Source organism: Dipteris shenzhenensis, chromosome 27, assembly GCF_047967505.1.
Source record: "Dipteris shenzhenensis isolate YYH24624 ecotype China chromosome 27, Dip_SZ_1.0, whole genome shotgun sequence".
In the NCBI taxonomy this organism is placed as follows: Eukaryota; Viridiplantae; Streptophyta; class Polypodiopsida; order Gleicheniales; family Dipteridaceae; genus Dipteris; species Dipteris shenzhenensis.
In genome coordinates this window covers 45,475,531-45,500,426 of record NC_141622.1, presented here as the reverse complement: position 1 = coordinate 45,500,426, position 24,896 = coordinate 45,475,531, and the positions used below count along the sequence as shown (strand labels likewise).

General features: G+C 46.4%; 1 protein-coding gene across 3 annotated transcripts in view; it reads left to right on the top strand.

Moving 5' to 3' along the window:
• The first annotated feature begins 252 nt into the window (after nucleotides 1–252).
• Nucleotides 253–24,896, top strand: part of LOC147884379 (Polynucleotidyl transferase, ribonuclease H-like superfamily protein) — a 67,895-nt gene continuing 43,251 nt past the window's right edge. For all 3 annotated transcript variants that reach the window (XM_087398814.1, XM_087398815.1, XM_087398813.1), the window contains exons 1-6: nucleotides 253–434; nucleotides 593–649; nucleotides 725–790; nucleotides 949–1,082; nucleotides 1,224–1,293; nucleotides 1,669–1,867. In XM_087398814.1, the coding sequence (XP_087254940.1) occupies nucleotides 369–434; nucleotides 593–649; nucleotides 725–790; nucleotides 949–1,082; nucleotides 1,224–1,293; nucleotides 1,669–1,867 (592 nt within the window). In that variant the 5' untranslated portion in view covers nucleotides 253–368. The remainder of the gene's footprint in view (nucleotides 435–592; nucleotides 650–724; nucleotides 791–948; nucleotides 1,083–1,223; nucleotides 1,294–1,668; nucleotides 1,868–24,896) is intronic.

The window sequence follows — 24,896 nt, the reverse complement described above, 5'->3', positions numbered from 1 at the left end:
GAGTTTCAGCGCTATATGTAGGGAGCTCTAGTCACATGCTTATCAGAGGACACACAGGTGAGGCCTTTCCTTTCTCTCGCTCGGTCTGCAACGAGAGGCTACCTAATCCTATACTAGTTTCTTCTCAATTGCCTACCTAATCATTGTAAATCCTTATGAGAGGCTGCCTAATCATATACTAGTTTCTTCTCAATTGCCTACCTAATCATAATACTAGTTTCGTCTCAATTGCCTACTTAATCATAGTAGTTTCTTCTCAATTTAAGGTTTTGTGAATCTTTGAATCCTGCCGGGAAACATCTGTTTGAGTTTGGCGTTAATGGCTTCTCTTCTGAATCTTCCTTCGCTTACATAGTTTTGCCACTACAATGAGTGCCGTTCTGCCTGAGAACACAGAAAGCAGAGAAGGCTTTTACGATGTCTATGGTCCAGAGGTACTGATCGTGAAAATACAATCGTATCATCTCTTGCAGCACCTTGGTTTGTTATTAGAACAGCGCTTTGCAACAGGCTCGAGGCCTAAAGCGCGATGCCTAAGCTTTCAATCTGACTTAGCTTTAGAATTATTGATGAAGCTTGGATTTGTTTGTAGGCGCGCCCAGAAATTTCTTTTCAAGCTCCCGACAGTGGGAAAACCATATCCTTGGAGGTAGCAATTTGAAAAGCACGCACCTTCGTTTTGATTTTTTCCTTATGGTCACCTTTAAAATACAGATTGTGGCAGGATATACAAGGGCTTGTGAGGTGGGTACTCGCCGATGGAACCATGCCAAGTTGGGTGTTCATCAAGGTGAATTTACGTCGAGAACATAACCATTTCTGCTTGTGGGATTCCTTTTGGCTGATTAGTGAGGAGTTCCAAAATGAGCTCTTTCCGTTATTGTTTGTGGGATTCCTTTTAGCTGATTGGAAAGGAGTTTCTGAATAGACTAACCCTTGAAAATGCAGAACAAGCCCCTGATTTCGAAATTTGTGCTGCTTTACGTTCCCGGCCTTGATGCGGCTGTATACATTTCGCAATCCAAACTTTTCAAGAATCTTTCTCAACTTTGTGGCAAGCCACTAGCTCTGTTGGCCCGCAGGTCTGGGATATTAGAATTCACTCTTGCTGCCAGTTATTTTAGTCTTGCAAAAGAATAGTTCGTTGCGTTGCTAGGCCAATGGCGATTTTACATCTAGCTCAGCTCATCAGTTTGTTAATCAACGACCTTTGCAATATGCAGTCCAACGATTGATTCAACTCAAACGATCGAGACGTTCTTCACAATCAAATCAAAGAAACCACCCAAGAAGGTATTAGTTGCACGTTCTCTCTTTTTTTGAGCTGTGCCTGTTATTTGGTCTGGAGTAATGTAGATACTGCTTCAGTCAAAGAAACCACCCAAGAAGGTATAAATTGCATGTTATCTCTTCTTGTGAGCTGTGAACAGCTTCCGTGTGTAAGTCATGCTCTCTCTCTCTCTCTCTCCCCCTTGCATGGTTCTTTGGTCATTGGCTCAATGCTACAATCATCCCAACCGGCCCCCGCCCCCCACCCTCTTTTCCCTTTCTTGCCTTCCTCCTGCACTCAAGTAAGGACCCCTGCACACACGTGCACACTAGATTTTGTTAGCTAATTTTTGTCTAATATGAAATTGCACATGTGGCCCTGCTACACATGCAATGCAGAGACCAAGCTCTTCATGTGACCAACAATGTCCAGTCAAAGCAATGCAATCAGATAGCATGCCGCAACAAGAAGTGAGTGAGGACATTCCTGCATGCAGAAAATTTCAGAAGAAAGGAGAAGATGGTATTTTGAGGAGAAGTTCAGGTGCAGACAATCCTCAAAGCGAATGCCCACATGCAATCGGAGGACTGAGAAAAGGTTGAAAGTGAATTTAGTGTTTTAGATAACTTGATTTTTGTACATGCATTCATGCAGTGTGTTTGTGTATCATGCACTTCTTTCATGAGCTCTGATCTATATAATGTACCCATAGAGAAAGGAATAAATTCATCTATTCTATGCAACAAAACCTTGGGGGTTCTGAACGCCAAATTTGAACATGAGAAACATCACAGTATTTTGTAGAATAATAAATTGCAACAAACAGCAACTATTTTAAGGAAAATGAAGTACTATGCAGGGGTATCGTGACAAACTATAGTTCTTTGTGTCACGTAACAGTTTCCTTAGGAAACACTCTCTTAGAGCAATCGGGCATCTTCATTTAAGCTTGAACATCTTGTCCAGGCATACTCACAGACAATTCTGGTCCAGGAACTTTGATAGGTGTAGAAGTGGTGAAGCGATCACTATAAGAATACATGATCTGATTTCTGAGCAAGGATAGACAATCCGGAAATTTAATTGTAGGAGCTCATGGTTTTTGACCTTATGGGGTGACTCTGATGAGGATAAGCCTGCTTGTCATGTTTATGGATGTTTCTAGATGCACTTGCTCATTTAGAATGCCATTGTCCCTTTATGTGGTACTGTGGCCAAGAGGATAGATTTCTTTGGATGGGTATTTATTTACGGTCGCCAAAATTCATACATCTGAGTGTGAGAATGCGATCCATGGCCCCATGATAATGTCAGAATTGGGCCTGCCCATCTACATCTCTGCAAATCGGATGACCTCAGAATCAAGCACTGATGCATAAATCTTGGCAATGACATGCCCGATCATAATGGTCCTGTAGTTCCTCGGGCTAATGGGATCCCCTGCCTCAAGGATCGGGGCTAGGATATTAATCCCATATGGAATGAATTTAGTGCATAGATCCTCATGATCTTTCGCTCGGCCATTATGAAGCTTCATCACAGCATCCTTCCTTAGTGAAGAGTGTGCAGGAAGTGGGGTGGGGTGTATATGAGAGGTCAGGAGCTGGCTGATTCAGGATGTCGTATAGTGTGCATGAATAATCATACCAGACCTTGTCGGTGAGGGGTAAAGGGGATCGCCTTTCTAGAAATCTTCGCCAAAAGTCCGTAGAGTTGTTACTAAACAAGGTGTTTAGTAGTTCCTCCTCATTTCGGCAAATAAAGTTCTATTTCTCCCTACATACCAATCAACGATACGAGAGAGAGAGAGAGAGAGAGAGAGAGAGAGTCTATTAACGTCCACTAGAGACCAAAAGGTCTATGGGACAACAAGAAACCCTCTAGTACATCTGCCTTAGGGAGGGCGCATGGCAGCTCCCAAGGAGTGCAAAAGCAACCCCTATTTATTTAGAGTACCTACATAATAGTCTGAAAGAGTAATCAGCCATACATCAGTTTAAGACTGAGAGTCTTTTGGTTTTGATTTAAACTCTCTGATTAGGGCTACGCCTTGATGGTAAATTGCCCATTTTCCATCCTTATTGGCAACCCTGACTTTAGCTAATTCAGTTGCCTTATTCTTGAGTTGAGTTTGTTTAAGCTCCTCAGCTATCGTACTTTGGTACCCTTCAGCTTGTAAGATTGTCGAAGAAGCTTGATTCTCGCATATCTTTTGACTTCAGTGTAAGGATTGCTTGACCTTTGTAGTGCATAATAGCAGCGGGCCTGGAGTCATCATCATCCGTCCATGCAATGTTGGGCAAGCCCGCTTTGATCTTTGTTAATATTTCACTATAGGTGTCCTCCTCTTTGTACCAATCTTCTAGAAGTCCCCCTATGCGCATTATCGCATCTAGCTTCATGTTCTGTAATCTCTGCTTGAATATTAGACTTACTTGCTTTGGTATCCACTTTTACAATTACTTCCTTCTTAGCAGTTTGTACTTCAATGTGAACAAGATCTTTGATTGTAGAGACTAGCGGCGGGGTAGGGGGGGAATCTTTACAAGATTTTACAGCCTCATCAATTAATGCCTACTTACCAGGCCCTTCCAGAATGTGAAGTTGAGCTTTTACTTCTGCCAGTTCCAATCGTAGCTCTCTCACTGCTTGCTGTAGATAAAAAATCTGATCCTATTGCCCAAGGATGGGTCGTTTGAGCCTTCTTGTTGATAATTGCGTGCATATGGAGAGGGTGTCATGGCTGCAACTGCAGAGTACCGAGTCGTGATGGAGGTTGAAGGAGTTGAGGGGGACTTGGAGGAGAGGGTAGGCCAGTCCATAATTGGCTGTATGTAGAACCCCCTAGCAGAACCTAACTCTCGGGATGGGTTTGGGATTTAGCCCAATTTGGGGTTAGGGTTAGGGTTAGTTGTTTGACAAAAATTAAGGGGTGGTTTTTGTTGTTGAGATGGGACGCAGGGGACTGGTGGCTGACGGCTAACGGCTGTTGGGGGCTGCTGGCTTCTGGTGGCGGCCCTGCTAGCTGGTTAGCTAGGTAGATAGGTTAGATAGGTAGGTAGGTTAGATGGGTAGGTAGATAGGTTAGATAGGTAGGTAGGTTAGATAGGTAGGTAGGCCGAGCAGGCGGCGGTTGGGGCGACGATGACAACGGGACGAGCGACGATGACGACGGGACGGGCGACGGGCTGTGGTACAGACGACAACCGATGGTCGACATGTTGTGGTATGGACAATGGAGGAGAGAGAGAGAGAGAGAGAGAGAGAGAGAGAGAGTTTATTGAATTCTGCTAAAGACTGATGGGTCTATGAGACTGATAGAAAATTTGATACAATGAGCAAAAGGGTGGAGCTAGTAAGCGAGCATTCTAACCCATGCTAGAGAATAAACCCGGTGTAGACATAGTGAATGATATCATCATACATGTCATCATAGTCATGGACATCCCTAGCATCATCATCATCATGGTAGATGCAGTTTGATCCAATACAGTACAATACAATGCAGCATACACAAGGTATTAATACGTCAAGGTACTGCCAATGACAGACTAGGCAGTGTAGGCAAGAAGCTCGCAATAGATTTGTGTCTGCTATCTGAGTGAGGGGTCCGTTGTACCCTCCTGGTAGCTACTCTACGCATGACGAGCTCCACAGTAACCCCGGTCGGTCGTACCCTAGGTCTGAAAATAGAAGAAATGTTAGCGAGTGATCTGTGCATCTATCCTTTGTCGAGTGTGCCACATCTCGATCTTGGAATCTCTGCCTCTCTTGGTATCTATGGTTAAGGGGGGCAACATGCTCTAACTGGAAGAACTTTGTAATCATACTCTGGGTTGGATCAGGCAAGGCCTCCCGCTCCTATCTCCGTGATCTGATGAGATGATCTCTATGTTGGACCGCCTTGTGAATGAAAGCGGCTAGGCGCCTCTGATTTGGGTATGAGAGTAGTTTGGAGAGGCCCTTGAATCTGTCTCTGAAAAGACAGTGGTATCGTCCACGGATCTTGTAGTAGACTGGGCACCGGAAGGTGAAGTGCTCCTTTGACTCCACCTCATGCCGATCACATAATGTGCAGATACGGCTCTCTCTAGGGATCTTCATCTGCTTGTCCACTCTCGATACTGACCAATATCAATCCTGAGTGAGTGTACCTTGGTGGGATAACGAAGCCCTCCTTGGTAGGTGGATTTGAGTGTACCTTGGTGGGATAACGAAACCCTCCTTGGAGATGCATAGGTAGTGGTCCCGATAGAAATTGAGCTTCACAAGAAGTTTTGTCTATGCCAACCAGGTCACAGAGAGAGAGAGAGAGAGAGAGAGAGAGAGAGAGAGAGATTAATGTGCGCATAAAGCCTCACGGGCTTATGGGACAAAGAGCAAAACATAAACCTTTACATCATCTGGATAAACCAAAGAGGGTCGAGGAGCGCACATGGCAACTCAGCTCGAGCTTATTAAAGTACAATTCTAAGTTGTAGTCCTATATCAAGAAGGCCTTCATTACATTAGTTTAAGACGAAGGGTCTTTAGGATTAGATATGAATCTGGGATTAATGCTATTTCATCTCGATATACTGCCCATTTTCCAGCTTTACGTGCGTCCTTGACTTTGGTGAGTTCACTATTTCTTTGTTTGAGCTGAGTCGGAGTGAGCTCCTCAGATATCCATATCTTTGTACCCTTAAGCTTATTTGTCTGTCGGAGGATATTGACTCTCTCTATTCTTTTATTGAAATAAACCTGCATTTGTGTTCCCTTCTGAGCGATGTAGCTAATGTGGTTTTCATTCCATTCAGTTTGAGGTATATTCTTCTTGAGGCATATTATTTTCTCATCTTTTGTGAGAGCTACTTCCTCACTAGAGCTGCCACATCAATCTTTGGGCAACCCCTGAATGCGTAGTATCTTCTTGTTATGTACCACCGCTTCCTGCTCTTTAACTTCTGCATAGACATCTGCTTTATTAATTTTATTGCTGGCCACAATAGCCATCTCTTCCTTGGCTGAGCTAACCTGAGTCTTGGTGTCACCACAATGTAAATATCCTAAGTCAAAGTACAGTTGACCATTTATTTGATCTTAATTAAAGAATGTTATATGTGTTAATTACGGTCAAAGAGTTATTTTAATGGTCAAAGCATTGACTACGGTCAAAGATACTTGACTCCAGTCAAGTAAACCTGACTACGGTCAGAGAATGTTGACTTTGGTCAACAAGACTTGGCATGCGCCAAGAGGGTTAACCCCGGTTAACCAAGATGTGCCAACTCCGGTTGGAGAGACTTGGCTATAATTAAAGCGCCTTGACCTTTGGTCGAAGTTCTTTAATTATAATCAAGAGTGTTGACCTCGGTCAACCAGAGAAAATATATATATATATTTGTTTAGATGTGCACATGTGTTCAGTGGGGACGCCCACCGTGACTAGGATTAGTCCACAGTGTGTTATTTTGCATGCAAAGCGCTAACAATTAATGGGTACCATGGTGGTGCGCTTTAATTAATTGTTGCAGGTACTAGGAAGGATTATTTTCCTAAGCGAGATGGGAGCCTGACAAGCACCTAGGAAGCGGTTCGTGTGACCGAGAGCCTGGAAGACTCCAGAATGGCCCTATGTGGCTTGTAATAAGAGTTAGTCTAGATTTTAGACAAGTGGCATGTTGCCAATTTGAATGGGGCTTGAAGCTCTTGTAAGAAAGAGAGTTCTTTTGACGTTTTATGAGAGAGAGTTACGAGACAGCTTCCTGCTGAACTTTTGTAACAGTTTTTCAAAAAGTAATAAAGACCTTCGGGGGGGTCCAGCCCGACAATTTGTCCTGGGCCCTAGTGTTTGTCCAGAGAGAGGGAGAGCTTTGGAGAAGGGAGAGCTGTGGACAGTTTTAAATTCAGTTTTAGAGCTTGGCTTCACAGTTTAAATTCAGTTCCGGTTGTATTGCTATCAAGGGAGAGCTTTGGAGAAGGGAGAGCTGTGGACAGTTTTAAATTCAGTTTTAGAGCTTGGCTTCACAGTTTAAATTCAGTTCCGGTTGTATTGGTATCAGAGCTTGGCTTCACAGTTTCTTCAAACTGTGACGATCCAAGAGACAAGGAGAGAAAGAAATCATGGACCCACCGTGACCTTGTATTGGTACGGGGTACGCGTGACTTGCAGGCGCAAGTATATCAGTCGCCAAAATTGACGAAAAAAAAAAAAAAGCCTGAGCGAATCTGATTTTAGTAGTACAAGCAATCGACGCAAGCATTAGTTACGGGATTTTATACGGAGAACTCGTTGTCAGTCTGTCCATCGCCTGGAGCTTCCGATGCTATGCGTCAAGTTGCAAGTACAAACTATCAGGAGATGTAGTTTCGCCACATATGGTCTGGCCGTGGAGATTTTCGCAGGTGACAGAGGCGCTGTAGCGTGCGTTGCGAAAAGAGGCGTGGAGGTAGTTGTGAAATACCACTCCTGTGCGAACTTACGACTGATGGTCACCAAGGCGCGACGCGCGACGACGAACAGACCATGACCAAAGTTTAGGCAGGTTTGCAGGCGCTGACGTGGCGCTGACGTGGCACGGGACACGTGGCGCAGCACACGTGGCATACACAGAGCTGACGTGGCAGGCACGCGTGGGTGCTGACGTGGCAGCATGTGCAGGCTGATGACGTGGCAGTACACGTGGCATCCAGCTCAGAGCTGACGTGGCGTGGGACACGTGGTGCAGGACACGTGGCAGAGGTCTTGCAAGATGCTGACGTGGCAGCCAGCCTGGCAGACCAGTGGTTAAGTTAACCCTGGTACAGTTAAACCCTGGTTGGTTGACCTGTGGTTAGTGAAACCCTGGTTAAGTCAACTGCAGTCAGTTAACTCTGGTTAGTTGAACCAGTGTCCAGTCAGTTCAACTCTGGTCCAGTTAATCTGGCCTAACCAGATCAGTTTGGTTGGTGTAACCAGAACCAGTTAGTCTGGTTAGACTAACTAACAATCACTCCATCTGGTTACTGTTTTCACAAAAAAAAAAAAAAAAAAAAAGAGACAGTTGCAGAGACAGTTTTGGCTATCAATTTTCTCCTGCCTGTCAGGCTTTTACTGTCAGAAAAGTAGCAGAAAACCAGAGAAAAGCAGAGAAAACAGAAATTTGCAGAAAAAGGAGAATGCATGCCTTTGAGCAGTAAAAAGAGGGAAAAACAGATGCCTTTTGAAGCCATCTGCAGCAGCCAGAAAAGGGCAACATAGTTGATGATGCTTTGGCAATTGTGTGGGTACATGCCTTGAACTGACAGTCAGTACTGGCATAGATTGTGAATGCAAAACACCTCTTGTTGAGGTACTTTTTCTGTTGGAAAAGCAAAGGTAGTGTGCATCAGTTACCCGCACTGTGTGAGAAATCTGCAGATCTCAGAATATGGATCAATCACCTATCCAGTGGGATTCTCAAGATAGGGATGAGCATCCAAGACAGAGGAATGTGCCACAAACTCAACAAGAATTTGAACAAATGGTACGCACTCGTATACAAGAACTGGAAAATCTTAAAAGGGATCCCAGGGCTCAGCATTTGTTTCCAGCAGAGGCTATGCCTGATCCAGTATATGACGTGCCAATGCCAGAGGCACACTCCCGTGTACAGTCTGAGAGAGAGAGATCTCATAGATCTCATAGGAGACGGTCCCATAGTAAAAAGAGATCGAGGCATCGTCACCGATCTCCTAGTCCATTACCGTCTACCTCGAGTTCGACTTCTGTGTCTTCTTCTTCCTTATCAGATAAACCATCCAGGAAAAGAAGGAAACACGAGAAGTCTGGGAAGAGAAAGTCTTCCAAAGCGACCAAGGAATTTAAAGAGGGAGGAAAATCTGTCAAGTTTATGACCTACAATGGACAGTATGGTCATACAGACAAAGCATTGCAGTTTATCAGACAGTTTGATGCTGCATTTGGTACAGAGAAATTTTCAGAATCCTCCAAATTAAGAATGGTCAGCTTACACTTAACAGCAACGGCTAGTGCATGGTGGAGTGCACTGACTACAGATGGGTCAGCCCCAAGAAAGTGGAAGGGCTTCAAGAAAGCCTTCTACCAGCAGTTCATGCCTAAACAGTTCAGAGACCATGTTCTTCAAGACTGGGACAGCTTGCACATGGATGCAGGAGATACAGTGGATGGGTACAACCAAAAGTTCTGGGATGCTTATTTGCAGGTTGCACCGTTCAAAAAGATCTCCAAAGGTACCCAGATGAGGAAGTACAGAGCAGGTCTCACTCCAAGAATTCAGGCAGTAGTGAATGCTTTGGGGGCAAAGAATATTCAAGATCTTATGCATTCAGCCTCAGTAGCGAGTCTTGTACCGCTACAAGATCCATCTACAGTGCCATCCTTACATGCAGGACGTGCTGATAAAAAGAAATCTGATTTTCAAAAATCAGAAAAGAAAGAGTCCCCTAAGGCTGAAAAGAAAGGGTTTCAGTCTCAGAAGCCGAGGGGTACTCAGTTCTCAAAGACCTATAAAGGCAAATCTAATTTTACCCCTGAACAGATAGCGGAATTCCGTAGAGATGGGAAATGCTTCAGGTGCGGTAAAGAGGGGCATGTGGCTGCCCAGTGCCCAGAAAAGCCTTCATCATCGAAGGGAAAAGAGGCAGAGAAGCCACGAGGACCGCAAAAGCCAATGGCGGGGGGTATTCCTGATATACTGGGTCATGCTTTGAACCCAGAAGAACGAGAATTGCTGCTATCATGGGGCAAAGTTAGAGACCAGCAAGCGCTGATTTTATTTGATCCAGGGGCTACTGATAATTTCATATCAGAGGATCTAGCCCTGAGGCTGGGAATAAAGACGGAAGAGCTAGGCAGGGCTTTGGATGCCGATCAAATGTTTTGTGGGAATCCTGTGCCAGTTACTCCCTTGATAGGGAAGCTCCGTCTTCATATTCAGAGTTATGTGGATCAGGAAGACTTCTTCATTTCTCCACTGAAACATTATGATGTAGTTTTGGGGATGCCTTGGTTTCACCGCAAGGCAGTGAAGTTGACTCTTCCTGAAAGAGTGCTGGAATTTGTACATAGGGGGAAAAATCAGCGTGTAATTGCCAGGAATAAAGGGGACACTATCCCCATTGTATCTGATGTTTCATGCAGTAAAGCAATAAAGTCTGCAATTTCTGCGTACATGGTTTTTGTAAAAGAAAAAGAGACTGATATGCATGCTGAAATGAATGATGCAGACAAAGATAAGTTTCAGTTTTTGGTAAACTTTAAAGATTGCTTTTCTGATGTTTTGCCAGGGGAGTTACCCCCAGAGAGACCAGAAGATCATCAGATAGAGTTAATGCCTGGTAGTGAGCCACCAAACAGACCCCCTTATAGAGTCAGTGCGACTCAGAGAGAGGAGATTATGGCTCAAGTACAGGACTTGCTGTCCAAAGGCTTGATTCAGCCCAGCTCGTCTCCTTTTTGTTCCCCTGTACTGTTAGTACAGAAGAAAGATGGTTCATTCCGTATGTGTGTTGATTATCGCGCACTGAACAAAATGACCATCAAGAATAGATTCCCTATTCCGTGTATTGATGATGTCTTGGATCAGCTAAATGGAGCTTCAGTTTTCAGCAGGATAGACTTAAAGAGTGGCTACCACCAAGTGAGGATACAGCCTCAGGATGTGCATAAGACAGCATTCCGCACAACATTCGGGTTGTATGAATACTTAGTGATGCCTTTTGGATTGACAAATGCTCCAGCCACATTTAACAGAATGATGGATCGTATCTTCCGGAAGTACAGGCATTTTACGGGTACTTTCTTTGACGATATCTTAGTTTTTTCTAAGACAGAGGAAGACCACAGAGAACATCTTGCTATAGTGTTTCAAGAGCTGAGAAATCATCAGCTCTATGCAAACAGCAAGAAAAGTGAGTTCTTCTTGGAAGAAATCCATTATCTGGGGCATATAATATCCAAGGATGGGATACAAATGGATCCAGCGAAGATCCGTGCCATTCAGGAATGGCCAGAGCTGAAAACTGTGCATGAAGTTCGAAGCTTTTTAGGCTTGTGTTCTTACTACAGAAGATTTATCAGACATTTTGCTGATATCGCAGCTCCATTACATGACCTCACTAAGAAAAATGCAGCTTTCACATGGGGATTATCACAGAAGAAAGCATTCAATACACTCAAGGAAAAGTTGACTACAGAGCCTATTCTGGTAGTTCCGGATCTGAATCAGTCTTTTGATGTGGATTGTGATGCTTGTGGAGAATGTGTTGGGGCTGCATTGCATCAGAATGGCCATGTAGTAGCCTATGAAAGCAGACGACTTCGGGATGCGGAAAGATATTTAGGAATCTATGAGAAAGAGTTATTGGCTGTAATTCATGCTATCCATACATGGAAACACTATCTTTTGGGTGCAGATTTTACTGTCAAAACAGATCACCAAAGTCTGAAATACTTTTTGACTCAGACCAAGCTTTCAGAGAAGCATATGAAATGGGCAAACATGCTGTCAATGTATCATTTTCAGATTGTCCATACTCCAGGAATTCGGAACAGAGTGGCAGATGCCTTGTCCCGAAGACCCCAGGTCAATAATGTAACTATTGCTTATCATCAGGACCTGGAAGACATGAGGGAACAATATGCTCATGATTCTGATTTTGGTGAAATTTTACAGCAGATGCAAGAAGGGCAATCCACCAGTCACTATTCCCTGAAAGATGGCTATTTAATGAAAGATGATTGCCTATGCATCATCCAGGAGATGAGGAAAAAGATTTTGGAGGAATGCCATGCACCTCCCTATGCTGGACACAGAGGAATTACAGCAACAACTCTAGCACTAGAGAGGTATTTCTTTTGGCCAGGAATGCGGAAAGATATACATCAGTTTGTTACTGAATGCCTTACGTGTCAGAAAATGAAGTATGATAGACAGAAGGCACCTGGCCTACTTATGCCTCTTCCCGTGCCTCAGGCACCATGGGAAAATATTACAATGGACTTTATTTTTGATTTGCCGAGATCAAAGTCAGGGAATGATGGGATTTGGACTATCATTGATAGATTCAGCAAGCAAGCTCATTTCCTTCCGGTTCGCAAAACCATAAAGGCAGATCATATGGCTAAGTTGTTTATGGCACAGATCTTTAAACATCATGGTATGCCTAAGTCCATTGTTAGTGATCGAGATCCCAGAATGACCAGTCTATTCTGGAGAGCTTTATTTGATAACATGGGGACGAATCTGAATTTTTCTTCTTCTTTCCATCCCCAGACAGATGGTCAAAGTGAAGTAGCAAATTCTACCATTTTGGATATGCTGAAATGCTACGTGGGTGACCAGAGTTCAGACTGGGAAAAGTACCTACCGTTAGTAGAGTTTGCTTACAATAATACAGTACATAGCTCTACAGGGAAAGCCCCTTTTGAAGTCATATATGGGAAGGTGATTTTGCCACCTATATTGAGGACTAAAGATGAAATATTTGCAGCTGATCAGTTTGTAAGAGACCTCCAGACAGCTTACAGCCAAGTCCGGACAGCAATTGAAAGGTCTCAAGAGAAACATAAAAGGGCTGCAGATAAACATAGGAGACAGTTGGATCTCAAGGAAGGGGACTGGGTACTTTTAAAGTTTGAAAAAGCTAGGCTCCGCAAGTTTAAAGGCAAACAGAAAGTGTATGCAAAGTTATCTCCCAGATACTATGGCCCTTTCAGGGTTACAGAAAGAATAAATGAGGTTGCATACAGATTAGCATTGCCAGAGCATTGGAGGATTCACAACGCATTTCATGTGAGTCTTCTAAAGAAATTTCAAGGACCAGAGCCTACAGAACCAGTATCAGAGGATCCACCAGAAGTGGATGACCTGGAGGAAGTCCTTCAGCCAGAGCAAATTGTGTACCATATTGTACGTAAAGGCCCTCAGGGTAAGGAATTTTACAGGTATCTTGTAAAATTCAAGAATTATACGGCATTAGATGCCAAGTGGATGGACGAAGACATGTTATCCGATCATCCACAGCTTTTGGATGTTTACAAGGAAGCTTTTCAGTTGAGGTCAACTGAATAGAAGCCGAGGGGATGTCACCACAATGTAAATATCCTAAGTCAAAGTACAGTTGACCATTTATTTGATCTTAATTAAAGAATGTTATATGTGTTAATTACGGTCAAAGAGTTATTTTAATGGTCAAAGCATTGACTACGGTCAAAGATACTTGACTCCAGTCAAGTAAACCTGACTACGGTCAGAGAATGTTGACTTTGGTCAACAAGACTTGGCATGCGCCAAGAGGGTTAACCCCGGTTAACCAAGATGTGCCAACTCCGGTTGGAGAGACTTGGCTATAATTAAAGCGCCTTGACCTTTGGTCGAAGTTCTTTAATTATAATCAAGAGTGTTGACCTCGGTCAACCAGAGAAAATATATATATATATTTATTTATATATATATTTGTTTAGATGTGCACATGTGTTCAGTGGGGACGCCCACCGTGACTAGGATTAGTCCACAGTGTGTTATTTTGCATGCAAAGCGCTAACAATTAATGGGTACCATGGTGGTGCGCTTTAATTAATTGTTGCAGGTACTAGGAAGGATTATTTTCCTAAGCGAGATGGGAGCCTGACAAGCACCTAGGAAGCGGTTCGTGTGACCGAGAGCCTGGAAGACTCCAGAATGGCCCTATGTGGCTTGTAATAAGAGTTAGTCTAGATTTTAGACAAGTGGCATGTTGCCAATTTGAATGGGGCTTGAAGCTCTTGTAAGAAAGAGAGTTCTTTTGACGTTTTATGAGAGAGAGTTACGAGACAGCTTCCTGCTGAACTTTTGTAACAGTTTTTCAAAAAGTAATAAAGACCTTCGGGGGGGTCCAGCCCGACAATTTGTCCTGGGCCCTAGTGTTTGTCCAGAGAGAGGGAGAGCTTTGGAGAAGGGAGAGCTGTGGACAGTTTTAAATTCAGTTTTAGAGCTTGGCTTCACAGTTTAAATTCAGTTCCGGTTGTATTGCTATCAAGGGAGAGCTTTGGAGAAGGGAGAGCTGTGGACAGTTTTAAATTCAGTTTTAGAGCTTGGCTTCACAGTTTAAATTCAGTTCCGGTTGTACTTGGTCATCTCTTTGACTGTAGAAATGAGTGTTGGTGTTGGTGGGGATGTGCTGCATTTTTCCATAACCTCTGCAATAATCTCTTGCTTGTCCTTGCTCTCCATCTCCTTCACTTTACTTGCAAGAGCTGCAACTGTAAGCCTGAGCTCCTAATTTCATGCTGCAGGTAGTAGATTTGTTCCTGTGGGTCCGATCCAATCCTTCTTTTGAATGTCAATGCATAGGGGCTAGGTGTTGCTGCAACAGAGGAGTACGAAGGCTTGCTGGTCGGGGTAGAGACGAACAACTTCGTCTTGGGAAACTTCGGCTTGCTGGTCGGGGTAGAGACGAACAACTTCGTCTTGGGAAACTCCATATTGGCTTGCATCAATTTGAGAAAACCCCTTTGTTGAAGCTAACCCCTAAGCTGGGCTAGGGGTTCAGCCCATCCTAGGGTTGCGTGAAAAGAAGGCGAGCTGCTCCTCGAACCACTGCTGCTGCTACGAAAGAGGACGAACAAGGGTGGAGCGGAGGCTGACGGAGGGCTAGCGCAAGGCTAGCGGGGGCTGACGGGGGGCTAGCGGGGGATTAGCGTAGGTGGAGCGGGGAGCTAGCGGGGGCTGAGGGAGGTGGAGCGGGGGCTGACGGAGGTAGAGCGGGGGGCTAATGGAGAGAGAGAGAGAGAGAGAGAGAGAGAGAGAGAGAGAGAGAGGTGTATTAAACGTCTTTAGGAGACCTTGCGGGTCTATGAGACAAGGTACAAAATATATGTAACCCATACTAGTCACTGTGGGCTGAAGCAAAGGGCTCACTAAGGCCCTTGCTGAGTGCTAAGTGCTAAAAATGCAAAAAGCTAGTACAAAATAGTAGGAAAAGAGCAATCAAGTACTGCTCAGAACCAGAGCTCCAAGTACATGTGCAGGCCGAAGGGTCTGAGAGAGAGAGAAAGAAAGAAAGAAAGAAAGGAAGTCTATTAACGTCCATGGAAGACCAAGAAGTCTATGGGACAACATGAAAACCAATTAGTACATCAGCTTAGGGAGGGTAGCTCCCAAGGAGTGCATAAAGCAGCTCCATTTATTTAGAGTACCTACATTATGACTTGGAAAGAAACATAATCGGCCATACATCAGTTTAAGATTGAGACTCTTTTGGCTTGGATTTAAACTCTTTAATGAGTGCTACGCCCTCACGGTACACTACCCATTTTCCATCATTCCTTGTAGCCTTGACCTTAGCTAATTCCACTGCCTTATTTTTTAATTGATCTCGTGTAAGTTCTTCAGCTATCCATATCTTAGTTCCTTTCAACTTGTAGGATTGTCGGAGAAGCTTGTCTCGTAGATCCCGTGAGTTAGTGTAATGATAGCATGACCTTTAGACTGTAAGATACGAGTTGCTCTGGGTTCATCGTCATCATCAAGAGCATCATCCTTATCAACTATCCAATCAATATTAGGCATGGTTGCTTTGATATGTGCTAAGGTGTTGCTGAAAGAATCCTCCTCTTTGCACCATCCTTCGGGGAGTCCCCCTATTCTAATCTTCAAAGCGTTATCACGCCTAGCTGTATGTTCTTTAATCTCTTCCTGAATGTTAACCTTTGCATTGAACTCCACAATCACTTCCTTCTTTGAGGTTTGTACTTCAGTGTGAACTAGGTCTTTGACTGTGGAGACTAGCTGGGGGGTAGGGGGGGAAGCCTTGTAAGATTTTACAACCTCATCGATGACTGCCTACTTGCCAGGTCCTTCTAGAACCTGAATTCTAGCTATTGCATCTGCCAATTGCATCTTTAACTCTCTTACTTGCTCTTGTAGATAAAAAATCTGTTCATGGTGCCCAATGATGGGTCGGTCCAGACCTCCTCGTAGGTATGTATGTGCATACGGAGAGGGTGTCATAGTTGCAACAGTGGCGTATCGGGACCTGTTGCCTGAAATGATTGGGGTTGAGGGGGGAGACTTCGAGGAGAGGCTCAGCCATTCCTTGTTGGCCATATCTTCTGCTGCCCCCCTGGCTGAGCTAACTCCCTAGCTAGGCGGGGGTTCAGCCCAACTAGGGGTTAACCCTGGTTTGGGTCAACCTTTGTCAAGGTTCGATTAGGTCAGAGTTAACCTAGGTTAGGTTAATTGGTGCGGTGTTGGCGGCGCTTGTGGAGTTGACGATGGACGGTGACAAGGCTGAGGTGACGGGCGAAGAGGTTGAGGTTGAGGCTGACAGGTGAGAAGAAGAAGAAGAAGAATATATTATCGTCCTCTGAAGACCAAAAAATCGGCCTATGGGACTGAGCAATACAAAATCCTCGTACACAAAGACTCCTCCCTTGGAGGGGAGGGTATTAAGAGAAACTACCTTTATGTCTTAGGTGAGTTCCTGTGCTTGAAAAGCTTATAGACAAACGTTCATAAAGTCGGGGGTGACCCACTATGTAGCATATCAGCCAGTCTGTTATGTCCCTCGAGAAGAGAGCTAAATGCTTTCCGGATGTGAGTATAGTAAGGGCATATCATTACCATGTGTTCTTCAGTTTCTGCCATTCCCTGGTCACATAATTGGCATATTCTGCTCTCTTTTGGCATATCTTTCCATCCTCCTATTTCAGTCTGCAGCTGGTGTGATCGGGTGCGAAGAGAGAGAGAGAGAGAGAGAGAGAGAGAGAGGAAGGGAGGGAGGGAGGGAGGGAGAAGTAGAAGTAGAAGTAGAGTCTATTAACGTCCTCGGGGGGCCAAAAATGACCCATGGGACCCGTCTCAATACAATGTCAAATAGAGTTTCCTCAAGGAGAGGGGTTAGGAGTCTGAGTTCTTGACGCCAGGTAAAAAGACGAGTGACAAAAGATCCCAATGCTACCGGAGAGGCGGTAGAGAGAACTGATGTCAGCTGAGCGGAGTCCTCGAGTATCTGCTGGTAGTCCTCCCTGATATGTGCATATCGGGGGCACTGTAGAGCCACATGTGCCTCCGTCTCAACTGTCTGCATGTCACAAAGGGTACAGACTCTAGTATGTCTGGGCTGATGCATCCAAGCTCCCTTCTCAATTGCAAATGTATGAGATTTGGTACGAAACCTAGCTATGTTTCTGCGATATAGAAGGGGGATAGGTGTGCTAATATAAGGCTGAGCATGAGTCTCTATGGACATGTATGTAGACCAACATGTGGGATCTATGTTGTCTTAGTAATATTCCAGCTTTACCCTCTTTTCACTTGCCAACTAGTGAGTTTGCAAAGTGCTCAGTAAAGACAGTTGAAACTCTTGCATGGTGACCTTTTCAGGCGGCATGGTCAAATATGCTTCCACTTTCCATCTGTTGAACCATTTTCTTATGTCGGTTGCCCATCCTATACAGATGATCTTACTTTTGTGGTTCTTTTGAAGCTTTGTGCTAGCATTCCATGCTTTATGAGGCAACCTATCAGGTTGCGTTTGCTGCACCTCTATTAGGTATTGCATAACTCTGATCAGTGCATGAAATTCAATCGGCCTCCTTCCCGTTTCCAACAGAAGTACTGAGTATGGAGTAGTGGGTTTGGCACCAAGGTGGTGTTGTAAGAAAGCCTTTTGCATTTTCTCAATATCATTCCATGTAGAGGCTGAAATACTGCCTCCCCATACTTCCACTCCATATAATACTGTCTGTACTACATATGCATCAAACAATACATTTTGAATTTTTCAGTTCCTGGTGTCAGTGTGCTTGCGGTAGTACTTCCCCCAGCCAGTGTCCATTCTTTTGTGTTTACATTGCCACCATCTCTGATCTGCCTGGATATCAACCCCTAAGTATTTGAAGGTGCTGACATACTCAATAATCTGTCCATCAAATGTGATCTCAGGGGGATGTTCTGGCTGATTGGTATAGACTGCCATCATCTTTGTTTTTCTGACATTCACTTGCAGCCCACTTTCCCTACAAAAAGTCTTGAGCACTTGTAAAATTTTGTGCATGGAGTCCGGATCGTATGCAAAAAGAACTACATCATCTGCGTATAGCAACAATAGCACTGTCCATAGTCCCAATTGCGGTCCTTGCAACCCTTCCTCTGTTGCAAATTCATTGATGAGTTCCTCTAGTTGATCAATGCATATTCCAAACAAGGTAGGTGATAGAGGGCAGCCTTGCTTCACTCCCATATTACTCTCAAACACATTTGACATACCTTGTGCTTGTTTGAGAGAGAGAGAGAGAGATTATTGAAAGTCTTTGGAAGACCAAAGGGTCTATGAGACTAGAAGAAACCCGAAGGCTGATACAGTGAGCTGGGGGCACTCTACACGCGTGCCGAATACAAACTAAACCAATAATCATAACGATACCGATACATGGAGAAAGAAAGAGAGAAAGAAAGAAAATTTATTAGAGTCTTCGGAAGACCGATGGGTCTATGAGACTGAAAGAAAACCTGATACAAATCACAGTAAGGGTGGAGCTACTAAACGAGCATCATCACCCGTGCTGAGTCCTAAGTCTGATCATACATAATTTAATACATCTGGGTGTGACCATGAAAAGAAAAAAAGATTGGAGCGGAGCGGAATCCTCCGTATGTCATGTCGCTCTGGCTGGTGCATAGCCAGTGATGGGACGCTGGCGTTCGTCAGGGGGTGCCGTGTGTCTGGGTCTGTGTGTCTTGGTCTCTTGGAGGAGGCTTGATGCAAGACCAGAGCCATCGTGACTCCCGTGGGACGTGTCTCGGATCTAAACAATGACGGGAGGTCTCCCATAGTGATCCGTGTGTCCCCTCGATGTCTCGTGTGTCGTGCTGCGGTCGTCGGGTTGGGGTCTGTGTCACGCATGCAGCTAGAGACTGGACGATCAATGTCACTCGATGGGAAGAACTCTGTGATCTTGCTTTGAGAGGTGTCTGATGGTGTGGCCAAGCCTCGTCGCTTGAGTAAGTACTCTCTGTGTCGGACCCCCTCGTGAATGAAGGCCGCGAGGCATCTCTGATCTGGGTAGGTGAGGAATTTGGAAAGGAGCTCGGAGCCGTCTTTGAAGAGATAGTGATAGGGACCTCGGATCTCGTAGTACACTAGGCACCTGAAAATAAAATGCTCCTCCGACTCAACCTCCTGACAGTCGCACAGTGTGCATATGCGATGCTCCCTAGGGATCCCCTTTGCTTTGCCGCTCTATGCGGAGGCGGTGTGATGATACCCGAAACTGTCCGATGGAGATCCGTAGTGAGTGAGGCATATGAAGCCCAGTGTACCCCGGTGGTGTGATGATTCCCTCCTCCAAAATACGAAGACAGTAATCTCTGTAGAAACTCAGCTTCACTGGAAGCTCCCTCGGCTCTAACCAGGTCCTAAAGGTGTGTAGCTGCAGGAGATCCTCTCGAATGACCTGGTTGGTGTGTGGCCCGATCGGGATGGTGGGTGGGAGTACCGGAGGGGCATCTAAACTATATTAAAAAGGAGGTATCCTATCCATGTGAAACCCTAGTGTTACGAACCATTTGTGAGTCCGTGCATACCAGCGTCGCTTGTCTCTCTCTGTTGCCAACCTCATGGAGGAATCGAGAGCCAACCATGGCAACCTCTATCTCCCTGATGTACAGTCCTCCCATATGACCTAACTCGGTGTAGGTATGTGATGGTCTGAAAGGATGCATCTAGCTGGAGTGGAGAAGCACTAAACTCAGCTTGAATGATATGATGTGGTACATATGGTTTCCCTTGGATCATTCGTGAGAGCATGAGGATTTGCAGGCGCTCCACCCGTGTCCACTCTATCCTGACATGTGAGGTTCCCAACAAGGGCTGCCATACATACCGGCTGGTCGGACCAAGGAGTCAAAGAGAAGAGCCTTGGTCCGAGGGTCCTAGAAGTGGGAGTGGAAGCACTGTCTCTCTAGCCGAGCTAGTGAGGCATATCCTGTCTCATCGTGAAGATCGGGGCGGAGAAGATGACCCCCAAGTAAGTGTATGAGGATATGATCTCAACTGGTGACCCACCGAAAGTGAACTGCTTCCGTTGCATGTTTGCTCGAGAGGTGTTAAAGATCATGACCTTGGTCTTGCCAAGGTTGACCTCCAAATCATGGGATAAACAAAAAGCTTGCAGTGCATCCAGGTGTCGTTGGAGCCCCTCGGGTGTGGATGACAAGAGTGCCACGTGATTTGCATAAAGAAGAATCCTGATGATGGTCCTGGCAAGTGAGCAACCGGTCCCTCTAGAAGCCCCCATGAAAGTCTGAAGCTCATCGATGTAGAGGCCAAACAAGGTCGGTGATAAGTGACAACCCTGTTTGACCCCTATGGTACTCAAGATCTCATCTGTCCAACCTGCACTTGTCCGAACTCGGCCTGAGACTCTCTCATAAAGTGCCATGATTGCCTAGATGATCTCTTGATCAAATCCCAGTGCTTGTAGGCGTGTGATGAGTCGAGCCTTGAGCGTAGGTCTCCATCACCCTCACCGACACGAGAGTTTGGCACACGTATGCACGCCACCTTTATGATGTCCCACACCAGCCTACTCCAGATCTCTTACACACACCTCACCCCACCACTTGCACTTTGTTTAGCAGAGGGGGAGTCAAGGACGTGACATTGAAACTGCACAATGGCTGAGCTAAGGACCACGAGGGGCTATGCACTGAGTTTATCGCATATGGGATCGACACGTTAGCACCGATTCTAGAAAAGCTATTTAATGACATTGTTTGCCTTGGCTTCTTCCGCACTTGGACACTCAACACCATCACCCCCATTCACAAGGCAGGGGATCCCATGGACCCGAGTAACTACAGGACTATCATGATTGGACATTTGATGTCCAAGATCTGTGCAGCAGTATTGGAATCTCCGCCAAAATTCCTTAGAGTTGTTGCTGTACAAGATGTTCAGCAGCTCCTCCTCATTTTGACGAAGAAATGCCTGCTTCTTTCGACGTACGAGATGTCGATACTTGCGTACCGTGTCTGGTGTGTTCGGGAGGTGACACGTGGTTTTCAAGTACGAGTTGTCGGCGATAAACCTTGCACTCCGCATCGTACCAGTTGTTGCAGGGTCAGAACCAAGAGGTGGTGGTCGAGTGGATTGTGTGGTGTGGGGAATGATTTGGAGGGCAGGCTCGTGGAGTGTGCCACTAATTAGGGCAGCACGGTCCTCTCTGAGTGCTATGTGATCGATGTAGGCTAGGAGTCTATTTAGGCATCTAGAGTAGGCAGGGGAGAGGTTGTGATCAAAGTGTATGTCGTGATAGTTGTCGTGCTTCATATGTGGTGTGTGTGGTGTGGCTAAGCGTGAGGTGGCGATAGTGAAGAATAGGTATGTGTGATCAGCTCCTGGACGGAGTGGTGCTACGGTGAAGTCGGTGATACGTGAGGTGAAGGTAGGGGATGCCATGATGTAATCTACTACACTAGTTCCCCCCCATGTGGGAAGCAAGTAAAACCACCTGAGGAGGGCCATAGGTCAAGCCCGTTGTAGATGATGAGATCATGCATCCTGCCTAGATCAAGGAGCACGTGTCCATATGGTGTAACAGGCCCGTGCTGGTCCGATGAGATCTTGGTCATACATGCTCCATCTAGGTCCATGTCTGGTAGCATGATAGAGTCGTCTCTTAAGTCTAGGAGTGGTGCTTGGCGCATGCTCGTCCTGGCGTTGAAGTCCCCAACAAGGAGAACTTCCCCGCGAGTTGAAAGGTCTGGGATATCCTGATGTAAGGGTGCATATGGCGATGTCTCACCCTCCTCTCGTGCCACTCTAGCGAAGTGGGATGTGTATGGCGGGAAGTAGCATATTGCTATGAAGGTCACGAGTGGCTATGCGTCAGATTTAGATCCACATGAATCGGGAGTGTGAGTCCTTCCTTTCAATGGAGATGGCTCCAGCGAGGGAAGACCTGTACAATACTGTGACCTTGCCTAATCCTCGAACTCCTCTTATATCCTCGTCTCATCCCTGAAGGCTGACTCCCATGTGTAGCCACTGACTATCGGTAGTGGACGCTCTAGGCTCTGGTGTGTCTCCGTGTAAAAGTTTATGTCTCGTCCTGTGTAAGATTCCGAGACGTTCCCTTGGTCTGACCATAAGGTACCATTACAGTTCCAAATGGTGCAGGCTAGGGTCTCGGAAACCTGAGTCTCATAGGCCCTGTCCCCCTAGGGGTACGGGTGGGAGCCCGACAGGTGCCGGTCAACAACCTACCATCTCGGACCACGGCCCATTTTCCCTCCTTGTGGGCAACATCCCGTTGCTGGAGAAGAATTAGTCGCTCCTCAATCTGTAGTGGTGTCAAATCCTCATCCATGGACAAGGTGGGATGCTCTCGTAGAGCGGCTCGACGTCAGAGTGTCCCTAGTTGAGCATGTGAATCTCTAAAGTGAATGACTAGAAGTTGCTCTCGGTTGGGGTCTCTCCCAACACGCCATGCTCCCTCTATGCCGTGGTCGGGGACCCCCATGGTGGTGGTCACAAAGGTGATCGCCTCCTCCATGGGCGTCGTCGTGGTGCTGGTGCTGTCTCGCGTGATCCCTTGTATCCGGATGTTGAGGGCCTTCGAAGCCCTCTGTTGCTGCTCATGTATGGCGGTTGAAATAGTTGCCTTTGCGGGCTCCTGTTTCGCCACGGCCTCCCATCTAGTTGTCTCTGCTATAGCCGACTGTATCGTGGCTATTTGTGCCTCCATCTCTGTGACTGGGGTCCCTCCAGGCGCTGCTCTCAGGGTCCCAAGCTCCTCTCGGAGCTATGTGATGTCGTGTTTGAGCCCCTGGATAAGGGTGCCCTGCTCATGTATAATGCTGGCCTGCTCCTGGGTGTATCGGGCCTACTCCCGAGTGTAATGTGTTAGATCTTCTTGACGGGCCTAGATGTTGTGCATCTCAGCCAATAGGGAGTCCCAAACATCTGGTGGGGCCCTAAGATATCCTGGTCCAGGTGGGAACTGGATCTCGAGAGGGGTTGGAATGAAGGTGGGCTGCTGAGGTTGTATTGAGGGTGGGGATAGCGTGTTCTGGGCGGGGGAGTGGCGTGTAGGAGTAGTGAGGCCGGACGAGGCGATGAAGGGTGGCTGACTGAGAGGTAGAGGGGATACGAGGGAAAAGTACTGTGGAGCCGTGGTTGGTGGGGCTAGTGATGGGGCTACTGGGGAGGAGACCTGTGATGATGATGCAGGAGATGGGGAGGAGAGAGGTGGCGTAGATGATGAGGCAGATGATGGTGGCGAAATAGTGGTGGTAACCATAGAGGTCGAGGCTGTGGTGAGCGGCATGGGCTTTGGGTGGGCCCCTTTCTTCTGGGCCGTAGTGCTGTCCACTGTCAAACCGTTCCGGTTGCTGCGTTTGTTGAAGTTCTCCAGGCTGAGTTGCTTTTGTGTTTTCCCCTTGTCACCGTTCCCCTTCCCCATTTCCTCGTGAATGTAAATTTGGATCGAAGGGTCTCCCGCCTAGTCCCTTGTCCTCATCCCCCTTTGTCATTCATTATGGGGGAGAGGCAGCAGCGGGCGGAGGGGTTGTAGGCGGGGAGGCAGCAGCGGGCGAAGGATTTGTAGGCGGAGGAGGGGTTGCAAGAGGGTGGAGCTGCCGGCGGGTGGGACAGAACGGGAGCAGCGCGGGAGGGGCAGAGCGGGAGAGAGGCAAGGGAGTAGGGCGGAGGGGCAGCGAGTTAGCAGGGCGGAGGGGTAGTGAGAGGCAGCGAGGGAGTAGAGCGGGAGAGGGAAGCGAGGGAGCGGGGCGTAGGGGTGGGGCAGAGGGGAGAGGGTGCAGGGCGGAGGGGCGCAGGGCAGGGCGGAGAGAGAGGGGGGGGGGAGGGCGCAGTGCAGGGCGGAGGGGCGCAGGGCAGGGCGGAGAGAGAGAGGGCGGAGAGCGAGGGGCGGAGGGGCAGATCGGGGCGGAGGGGCAGAGAGAGAGAGAGAAGAAGAAGAAGAAGAAGAATATATTATCGTCCTTTGAAGACCAAAAAATCGGCCTATGGGACCTGAGCAATACAAAATCCTCGTACACAAAGACTCCTCCCTTGGAGGGGAGGGTATTAAGAGAAACTACCTTTATGTCTTAGGTGAGTTCCTGTGCTTGAAAAGCTTATAGACAAACGTTCCTAAAGCTGGGGGTGACCCGCTATGTAGCATATCAGCCAGTCTGTTATGTCCCTCGAGAAGAGAGCTAAATGCTTTCCGGATGTGAGTATAGTAAGGGCATATCATTACCATGTGTTCTTCAGTTTTTGCCATTCCCTGGTCACATAATTGGCATATTCTGCTCTCTTTTGGCATATCTTTCCATCCTCCTATTTCAATCTGCAGCTGGTGTGATCGGGTGCGAAGTGAGGCCAAAGCTCTTCGCTTATGTATTGCCATAGGTCTGCCCTTTATCTCTTGTGCTGACAGAAGCTCTGCAAAGACCTTTGTATAAATTGATGCTAAAGTATGTGTGGGTGTGTGGATTTGTATGTGGGAGAGAGAGAGAGAGAGAGAGAGAGAGAGAGAGATGGAGAGTGAGCTGAACGTAGTTCACTCTCAAAAGTCAACTGAATTGAAGCAGAGGGGCGGAGGGGCAGGGCGGAGAGAGAGATCACTTAGCTCATGGCAAGGATGGGGGACTGG